The sequence below is a fragment of the Heterodontus francisci genome, chromosome 28, assembly GCF_036365525.1.
Source record: "Heterodontus francisci isolate sHetFra1 chromosome 28, sHetFra1.hap1, whole genome shotgun sequence".
In the NCBI taxonomy this organism is placed as follows: domain Eukaryota; kingdom Metazoa; phylum Chordata; class Chondrichthyes; order Heterodontiformes; family Heterodontidae; genus Heterodontus; species Heterodontus francisci.
Window position 1 is genome coordinate 7884931 of NC_090398.1, and position 10765 is coordinate 7895695.

Below are 10765 nucleotides of genomic sequence, written 5' to 3' on the forward strand. Positions count from 1 at the left end.
TAGACTTCACTACTCCTGGACACAAATCATCTTGTGTAAAGGCTGACGTACCGTTCTCCTTCTCAATTGCTTGCTGCACCTGCATGTTTGCTTTCAGTGACTTGTTGATAAGGGCACCCAGGACCCTTTGTAAATTTGCATGTTTTAATCTCTTACCATTTATGTAATACTCTGCACATCTATTCCTCCTACCAAAGTGGATAACCTCACCCTTTTTGCAAATTATATTCCATCTGCAGTGTTCTTGCCTACTCACTAAGTCTGTCCAAATCCCCTTGAAGCCGCTTTGCATCTTTCTCACAAAACACATTCCCACCTAGTTTCATGTCATCCATAAACTTGGAAATATTACATTTGGTCCCCACATCCAAATCATTGATATACATTGTGAACAGCTGCGACCCAAGTGCTGATCCTTCTGGTCGCCCACTAGTCACAACCGGCCAACGTGAGAGTGACCAGTTTATTCCGCCACTCTGTTTTCTGCCTGTTAACCAATCCTTAATCCATGCCAGTATATTAACACCTATCGCATGTGTTTCACAGTTGCTGCCCAAACACCTGTGGAGGACTTTCTCAAATGTTTTCTGAAAATCCAAGTATCCTACATCCACCGACTCCCTTTTATCAATTCAGTTAGTAACATCCTCAAAAAAACTCCAATGCTTCGTCAAACATGATTTCCCATTCATATTTACTATGCCCAATTAGATCATTATTATCCAAGTGGATAATAATGCTTTGGAATAGATTCCAACATTTTCCCAACCACTGATGTTTGGCTAAGAAGTCTGTAATTCAATGTTTTCTCTCTCCCTCTCTTCTTGAACAGTGGGGTGACATTTGTTACCTTCCCCTCTGCAGGCACAGCTCCAGCATCTGTCGAATTTTAGAAGATGATCACCAATGCTTTCACTATCTCCTCAGCTACCTCTTTCAACACTCTGGGATGTAGAATATCAGGTTCTGGGGACTTAACAACATTCATCTCCATTAATGTTTCCAATACAACCTTCTTACTCATAATAGTTTCCTTCAGTTGCTCATTTTCCCTAATCCCTTGGATCTCTAATTCTGAGAGATTTATTGTATCTTCCTCAATGAATAACACAAAGTATGCATTTTGCTTCTCTGCCATTTCTCTATTTCCCATTATAAATACTGCAGACTCTGCCTGTAATGGATCCAAATTTGTCTTCGCCAAATGTTTCCTTTCTCGGAATCTGTAGAAGCTTTTACAGTCCTTTTTGTTTGTTTTTTGCCAGCTTACATTTATATTCTATTCTGCCTTTTTCAGTCTCTTCGTCCTCCTTTGCTGTATTCTAAAATTCCCCCCAAATCCTCAGGTTTACTACTATCTCTGGCAACATTATAGGCCTCTTTTGTTTAATCTTGCACAATCTTTAACTTCCTTTGTTATCCATGATTGACCACATTTACATCTGGGTTTTTGTGCCTTGAAGGAATATATAGTTGCTGTAAACTGTGTAATTTTTCTTTAAAGACTATCCATTGCCGATGTACTGTCATAATTTCCTTTGTTCAAATTTAACACCCTGGCTTCAGACTGAACTACCTTACTTTCAAACATAATGTAATATTCTATCATATTATGGTCACTCATCCCTAATGGTTCTTTTACAATAAGATTATTAATTAGCCCTTTATCATACATAATACTATATCTAAAATAGCCTGTCCTTTATTCGGTTCCTCAACATACTGCTCTAGAAAACCAACTCTAACAGACTGCAGGAACTCGCCCTCCACAGCATTAGTGCTCATTAGGTTTACCCACTCCATATGCAGATTGAACTCACCCATGATAATTATATTACCCATGCTACATGCCTCTCTAATCTCTTGATTAATACCGTTCCGCACACTACCACTACTGTTTGATGGCCTACAAACAACTCCTACCAATATTTGTTTGCCCTTGCTGGTTCTTAGCTCCACCGAAGCAGATTGCACATTTTGTTCTTACGATCTGAAATCCTCCCTTACTAAAGTACTGATCTCATCCCTTATTATCAGCACAACACCAAATCCTTTTCCTTTTTGCCTGTCCTTCCTAAAAGTCGAATATGACAATCTCCTGCTGCCAGGTCCCAATATTTTGTGAGAGGATCAATTGATGCAGACTGTTTCAAATAGTTTGTAGACCAAAAATCCAATGGCCAAAAGTTAAAGACTGAATGCAGGATATTAGAAACTGAGGGTAGGTTAAAGCTCTTTACGTGGGGAGCTGTGTGACTGTGGAATTAACAGAGTCAGAGATTGGGTCAATATTCAAGTTTACAGTGCATAGATGGATATGGATACATCGGTTGCAGGCTAGAGCAAGTTGTATACAATGATCAAATCCTCAGATATACCATTCCATGATTTTAAGTAAATGTCTGTAAAGAGGGATGTTAATATTACATTGACAAGACAAGTCTCTCCTGTTTCTGTCATTAGACACCGATGAGGATAGAAAACCCTGTTTTATTGGTCCAGGAAACAATAGGTGGTGGAGTTACATTTATGTATTGTTACATTATGTAGGGTTACATTATTTAACACTGACACCCCCATGTTCTACTCCGCTGCTGCAACACAATGTATGAACCAAAAGGTAACACAATGCTTTCTGCTGCCTACTTATTTTCAAAGAAACATAACACCTGTCATAATTGAGTGAGACAGAAGAAAATAGCTATGGTCATCTGAATGGCGAAGCAGGCTGAAGAGGCCAAATGGCCGACTGCTGCTCCTGTTCCTTAATCTTATTATTTCAGAAGTTTTGGCCTGTTTTCACATTTCTTAATCAATATCATAATAAATGTCCAAGGAGATTTCACCACCTTCCTCAATTCTTTCCTGAATTTAGTTTGGGTGGCTGCATAAATACAGGTGTTTATACAGGAACTGAGATACATGAGCAGATGTCCGCTCTGAGTCGCAATATACCCAGGGGCTGTAAAAGTACCCTTGTATTGCGTCGTGCTTGTCAGTTTGCTTGTTAAATAGCTCACAGAAACTGTCAGCCACAAAAGAATAAAACTGCCCGATATAGTGAACAGTAAAATAATGGATTTCCTTCGGTTCTCCATCTCTAGATCAATTCGATTCTCGTTGTTGTGATTCCGGAGTCTCCTCCGGGCTCCACTCGTTGCTAGGATATGTCTGGCTGTCAAACAGTTAAATAGTAATATCAAAGCTAGAGGAAGCCATGGAACTAAAATACTTTGTAACCAGGAGAAAGCTACACCTGCAGGCGATAAAAAGAACTCCACTCGGTAACGGCAACCCCAGGGCACATTATTGATTATTCGCTCAGGCTCATGTGCAAAATAAATGGGCATGTTTTGTAAACTGAAAAAGACAGTGACGTTCGTTATCACCATGGCCGCTGTTCTCACTGTGCAATACTGTGCTTTCAACTTCCCACAACATATTGCAATAAATCGGTCAAATGTAAACGAAACTGTAATCCACACTGATGTATGCAACATAATGCAATAAATATGTGTAATGAACATACAAACAGGAGTGTACAACATCAATAAATCTGGAAAATGATAACTTAAAACTTGTCCCACTATTACATGGACGATCATGACCAGTAGATCTGATGTTGCCATGGCTACCATGTAGACAGAGATGCATTTGGAAAGGCCACACTTTCCCCGGGAGAGAATCACGATTGCCACTAGATTCGCTGTAACAAAGAGGGATAAACGTTAAATGAAAAGTGACACTCAGATAACTGTCATAACATATTGTACAGAAATGTTCAGGCAATTTCCTACTGAGGGCTGTGCAAATAGATACGTCTAGCTAATAAGTTTGACGGAAAAAATATAACTGAACAAATGCATAGAACTGAAAAGTATCTCTTCATCAAACTTCGGTCAGTCCTTCTTAAACAGTAAATGTTATTTCCCAGAATTTACTGATAATATACTATTATATTATCTGAGCCATGAACATTCAACTTAGATGGAAATTCTGTGCTTTTTCGACTTATGTCTCTCAGATGGGGGCTGCTCACGGTCTGAGCAGGAGCTGGTGGAACCTCAAAGTTTCTTTGCATTCGAGGGAGAGGAGCAGTTCCCTGAACAATAAATGATCCTCCCACTATATTTCTCAGTCGCTCTTAGATGAAGATGACTACAATCTGAGAGTTATCAACTTAAAGTTGACAGGGAAAAATTGTGCAAATAGATGATTACTGTGGACCAGAAGCAGCAGATTACTTTAGTGAATTTTAAAGTGTTAAAGGTGCCAGGGTATTGATCTCTTCCTCCTTCAGCAGAAGGATGGGCGATGAGTGGTCGCTGGGCACTGTCTACAGCGCAGGACAGTGCCTCACTGACCGAGTCAACTGGTAGGGTTACTGCTCATAATAACTGACTTATCTGGGTAGATCAATGGCAATGAAATAGACACAATTTCTGAGTCTGTTGCGTAATCATTAACGGAGAGATAGTCAACAAATATTAAACAATTTGATATATTGACTTACCAGGAACACCAAAGGCTGCGAGGAGGGGATAGTAAATTTCGTTTATCTGATGAATTATTAGCCGTCCCATTTAATAAACATTAAATGAATGCATACAGCTTTCCGTTGCTAACGAGAGTGTAACTGAGAACCAGGAAAGCTCCCCCTTTAAAGAACAACTACGGTTGCCTTGAACAATTAGCTTACACAATAATTAACATTTATTGCTATCACCTGACAAACAATTTTCCACTTCAGTGCACCTGAACGCCAATGGGGACATCATGCTCCTAACTCCATCAAGCTCCACAAAAATATCAATGTTTTGGATATAATCCCACAGGAAATATACTCTGCGTGTGCAATGTCATCCATAAATGGAATATCCCTCCCGGCACTGTGTTAGGTTCATGGGGCAGCATACAATGTGGTGAAACATACACCAATGAAATCATGAAAAATTGTTTTGCTTTGTACTGATGACTGGTAATTAGTCAACTCTTACATTACGAGTGTTGAATCGGTTCCATCATTACTGCCGGTGATCCTGCTCTAACACCACTGATAGTGGCGTCATTCTACAATTATTGATGATGAAATTAAGCTATCATTAATGGTCGTGATCCTTCTCTAGCATTTGTTGCATTGACTCTCCTCTCGGACTAATGGTATTTACCCTACTGTCATAGTGACCCCTATGGGTGATCCTAATATTTCGATGATTCCATGATTCTATTTAACCCCCATAACTATTGTTGATTTCTCATATAACATTGTCGGTGCTGATAGAATTCCAGCACTAGGTATGGTGAAGTCATTTATTTCTTGATGGTAATCTTGCTCTAACATAACTATTGATATACCTAACCTTAAATCAATTGTATAATGGTGCAAAATGGGCAGCGGTGGATCGGCCGCCCACCTTACACACCGCCCCATTTACACTTCCATTGCAGTTTCAGCAACTGGCTTCTCCTACAACTTGACGGCACAGTGGCGCAGTGGTTAGCACCGCAGCCTCACAGCTCCAGTGACCCGGGTTCAATTCCGGGTACTGCCTGTGTGGAGTTTGCGAGTTCTCCTTGTGTCTGTGTGGGTTTCCTCCGGGTGCTCCAGTTTCCTCCCACATGCCAAAAACTTGCAGGTTGATAGGTAAATTGGCCATTATAAATTGCCCCTAGTATTGGTAAGTGGTAGGGAAATATAGGGACAGGTGGGGATGTGGTAGGAATATGGGATTAGTGTAGGATTAGTATATGGTGGTTGATGGTCGGCACAGACTCGGTGGGCCGAAGGGCCTGTTTCAGTGCTGCATCTCTAAACTAAAAAATAAGCATGCACCATCCGACCCTGGAGAATTTTCTCTCCACACTTCACCCTGGCGATTGGTAAAGCACAATATCCTCACCATTACCAATACACTGTGTGACACTGCTGTGCATGGTGCAGCATGTTAAATTGTATCATCTTGTAACTCCATGCCATGTCAAAAAGAGCTCTGAGGGCTAGGCTGGCCCCATACCCTGTGGGGAGTTAGTTGACAGCCATAGCATGGGTAATAGTGGACAAGGCGTAACATCCCCCGTTCCGTCAGACCAAACAAGTTTCTTGGTCCAAATGACTATCCGGTCCCGGCTATTGCAATCCACCTGCACATGTTTGGACCAGGGCAGTATTCTGGCCCCATCCTTTTGTTGAGAGATTGAGGTACTGCCGCTCACTTTCCAAGTTCATAGATGATGAATGGGGAATGTAGGAAGGCAGGGGCTAGAGTTGCATCATCACCACAGTCACAATTGCATTGGAGAAAATGCAGGAGAGGCAGTAGGAGAAAATAATGGACTGCACTAACTTGCAGCATCAATATAATTGGTGCTGCACACTGCGGCCTGTGAGAGAAACGGCCTGATTGTCATCTCCAATGACAATGGAAAGGAATTTAAAAAATGGTGCAAGGTGTAGAACAGAAACAAGATAGCTAAACTTATTGTTTGCCTTTGCTCCATGACCTTTTGGTCAGCTATGTGGCCTTGTCCAATCTACACCTTCTCCTTTGTGATCTCTTGCCCCTCCCCCACCTCACTTGCTTATAACCTTTGACATTTCTAATATTTGCTAGTTCCGAAGAAGGGTCACTGACCCGAAACGTTAACTCTGCTTCTCTTTCCACAGATGCTGCCAGACCTGCTGAGTGGTTCCAGCATTTCTTGTTTTTATTTCAGATTTCCAGCATCCGCAGTATTTTGCTTTTATTATAGCTAAACTTCACATTGTATTGGAAGTAAATCTTTCATCAAATTTTCAGTCAGCTATGATTTGGGGCGTTGAGTAGAAATAATGTTGGGGACATTAATTATTGCAACCTTCTCTATGTAATGATTCAGTTACAAGTGAGGAAAGTTCCAGAAACCTCATTCAAGGATCGACAATAGTAGATTTAAAAAAAAACTTCTGTTGTTTGTCATATATATTACTGATTTGGATGTGAATGTAGGGGGCATGATTAGTAAGTTTGCAGATGACACCAAAATTGGTGGTATAGTGGACAGTGAAGAAGGTTGTCTAAGGTTACAACAGGATATAGATCAACTGGGAAAGTGGGCAAGGGATTGGCAAATGGAATTTAATGCAGACAAGTGCGAAGTTATGCATTTTGGGAAGTTAAACCAGGGAAGGATATATACAGTGAATGGCAGGGCCCTGGGGAGTGTTGTTGAGCAGAGAGACCTTGGGGTGCAAGTACATAGTTCCCTGAACATGGCAACACAGGTAGATAGGGTGGTGAAGAAGGCATATGGCATGCTTGCCTTCATCGGCCGAGGCATTGAGTACAAGAGTTGAGACATCATGTTACAGTTGTACATAACGTTGGTTAGGCCTCATTTGGAGTACTGTGTGCAGTTCTGGTCGCTGCACTACAGGAAAGATGTGATTAAGCTAGAGAGGGTGCAGAAAAGATTCACAAGGATGTTGTCTGGTTTGGAAGGCTTGAGTTATAAAGAGCAATTGGATAGGCTGGGCCTGTTTTCCCTGGAGCGAAGGAGGCTGAGAGGGGACATGATAGAGGTATATAAAATTATGAGAGGCATAGATAGGGTAGATAGCCAGAGTCTGTTTCCCATGGTAGGGATGAGTAAAACTAGAGGGCATAGATTTCAGGTGAGAGGGAGGAGGTTTAAAGGGCATCAAAGGGGCAAATCTTTCACACAAAGAATAGTGGGTATCTGGAATGAGCTGCCAGAGGAGGTGGTGGAGGCAGGAACACTAGCAAAATTTAAGAGGCATCTGGACAGGTGCTTGAATGAGCAAGGCATAGAGGGATATGGAATTAATGCAAGCAGGTGGGATTAGTATAGAGAGGCATTATGGACGGCATGGACGCGGTGGGCCGAAGGGCCTGTTTCTATACTGTATGACTCTATGACTATTTCCTGAGGGGTATTACAGTGGAGCTGCAAGATGAGTGTCAAGACTAGTACCCAGCAGTAGGTATATCAAAAGCTGGTTGTCCAAAAAAGCAGGGTTAGTGCTCGTGTTACAGCAACAGAAACACCATTAGTACTGCCCCAGTTGGGGCAGAGCTCTGGATCCAGTCGTAAGCATATCAGCAGTGCTGTAAAATTGGCCAGTAATTGTGTTCCAGCAAGAGGCCCAACAGCAGAGCTGCAAAACTGGTCATCAGCAGTATTGTCATAGTTTTACCACTGCCAGAGCAACACAATGGGGGACTAGAAAAGAAAGAGGAGCAGTTGTTGGGAAAAAAAAGAACATGGTCACTTCTGGTGTAACTGTAGGGAACACTAGCACTAGAGGAGCACGGTCACATATTGTACATGTGTAGGACACCACTAGTACCAGTGAAATTGGGTCACATATCGTGTATTTCCAGGATACCACTCATGCCAGAGGTGTACGGTTGCATATTGTGCATATGTCGGCTATTACTGTTATCAGAGGAATATTATCACAGATAGGTGTATGTCTAGAGTACCACTTGTATCAGAGGAATACCATCACATGTGGTGTTTTTGTAGGGGTACCACAAATACCAGAGGAACACAGACATAGGTAATATATGTGTAGGGACACCACTCGTACCAGAGGAGCACAGTTGCACCTAGTGTAAGTGCATGTACATTGCTAACACCAGAAGGATATGGTCACAGCTACTGTAGTTGATACAGCACCACCAGTAACAGAGCAACATGGATAATTCTGATGTCATTGTGGGTTACCAGTGATACCCGTTGGGCACTATCACCTCTAGTGTAGTTTAGCACCAGTACCAGAGGAGAATTGTCATCATTAGTGTAATTGTAGGGTACCACTAGTACTGAAGCAGCATGGCGGTCTCTACTGTATTCCAGAGGAACACTGTTTTATTTAGCCTAAAGGCTAACGGCACCAGCAGTATGTGAGGAACATTTTTACCTCTTGTGTAAATGTAGGTTTATCACTAATACTGCAGGAACAATAGTACCTCTATTGTCAGTGCAGTGTTTCACCCATAGTGAAGGTGGAAGTCCATCTCTAGTGTGAGTTCTGGTCAACAGTCGTAGTGCAGGAGCAGGGTCCCCTCTACCTCATGTGCTGGTGGACCACTCATGCTGAAACCACCCGTTTTTTTTATTTAGCGAAAATGTCGGGTACCAATAGCAACAGAGAAGCACCTCCAGTGCAATTGCGGGTTCGACAATTGTACCGGTGTAGCACATTCACCTCTCATTTGTGAGGAGGACGCAAAGAGGCTGCAACGAGACACAGACAGGTTAAGTGAATGGGGAACGTGGTGGCAGATGGAGATTAATCGAAGGAAATGTGAGGTTACTCACTTTGGTAGTAAGAAAGGAAAACAGACTTTTTTTTAAAACAAAAGGCGAGAAACTTCTAAATGGTGATGTTCAGAGGGACATGGGCGTACTAGTACAAGGAACACAGAAAGATAGCATGCAGGAACAACACACAATTAGAAAGGCAACTGGCATGTTGGCCTTTATTGCAAGGCGATTGGAGTACAAGAGTAAAGAAGACTTGCTACAATTGTAGTACTGTGCGCTGTTTTGGTCTACATTCTAAGGAAGAATGCACTGGCCTTGGAAGCAGTACAGTGATGGTACATTAGGTGGTTCCTTGGTTGAGAGGGTTGTCCGATGAGGAGAGGCTGAGTAAATTGGGCCGATACTCTCTGGAGTTTAGAAGAATGAGAGGCAATCTCTTTTAAACAAGTAAGATTCTGGACAGGCTTGAGAGGGTAGACAGTGGGAATTGTTTCCCTGCCTGTGGGATCCAGAACAGAGGGGACACAGTCTCAGGATAAGGGTTTAGGATTAGGGTTAGGACTGCGATGAGGAGAAATTTCTTCACTCAATGAATTGTGAATCTTTGGAATGATCTCCCCCAGAAGATTGTGGATGCTCCATCATTGAATGAATGTCTGAGGTAGACACATATTTAGCCTGTCAGTGAATCAAGGGATAGAGGGGTGGGGGGTGGGGGGGGGGGCTGGAATTGTGGAGCTGAGGCAGAAGATCAGCTATTGAACATAGAACAGTACAGCACAGTACAGGCCCTTCAGTCCACGATGTTGTGCCGAACCTTTAACCTACTCTAAAATCAAACTACCTACATACCCTTCATTCTACTATCATCCATGTACCTATCCAAGAGTCGCTTAAATGTCCCTAATGTATCTGCTTCTACGACCACCGCTGGCAGCGCATTCCACGCACCCACCACTCTCTCTGTAAAGAACCTACCTCTGACATCTCCCCGAAACCTTCCTCCAATCACCTTAAAATTATGCCCCCTGGTGATAGCCCTTTCTGCCCTGGGAAAAAGTCTCTGGCTATCCACTCTATCTATGCCTCTCATCATCTTGTACCCCTCTGTCAAGTCACCTCTCATCCTTCTTCGTTCCAATGAGAAAAGCCCTAGCTCCCTCAATCTTTCTTCGTAAGACATGCCCTCCAGTCCAGGCAGCATCCTGGTAAATCTCCTCTGCACCCTCTCTAAAGCTTCCACATCCTTCCTATAATGAGGCGACCAGAACGGAACACAATATTCCAAGTGTGGTCGAACCAGGGCCTTATAGAGCTGCAGCATAACCTCATGGCTCTTAAACTCAATCCCCCTGTTAATGAAAGCCAACACACCATACGCCTTCTTAACAACCCTATCAACTTGGGTGGCAACTTTGAGCGATCTATGGATATGGACCCCAAGATCCCTCTGTTCCTCCACACTACCAAGAATCCTGTCTTTAAGCCCGTATTC

At 42.5% G+C, this 10765-nt stretch overlaps 1 protein-coding gene across 1 annotated transcript; it reads right to left on the reverse strand.

Annotated features, from left to right (window-relative positions):
* Nucleotides 1-2774: 2774 nt before the first annotated feature.
* On the reverse strand, nt 2775-3629 carry LOC137385207 (allatostatin-A receptor-like). Its single transcript, XM_068060195.1, has one exon. The coding sequence runs from the start codon at nt 3627-3629 to the stop codon at nt 2775-2777; it is 855 nt and encodes a 284-aa protein (XP_067916296.1).
* Between the last annotated feature and the right edge of the window lie 7136 nt (nt 3630-10765).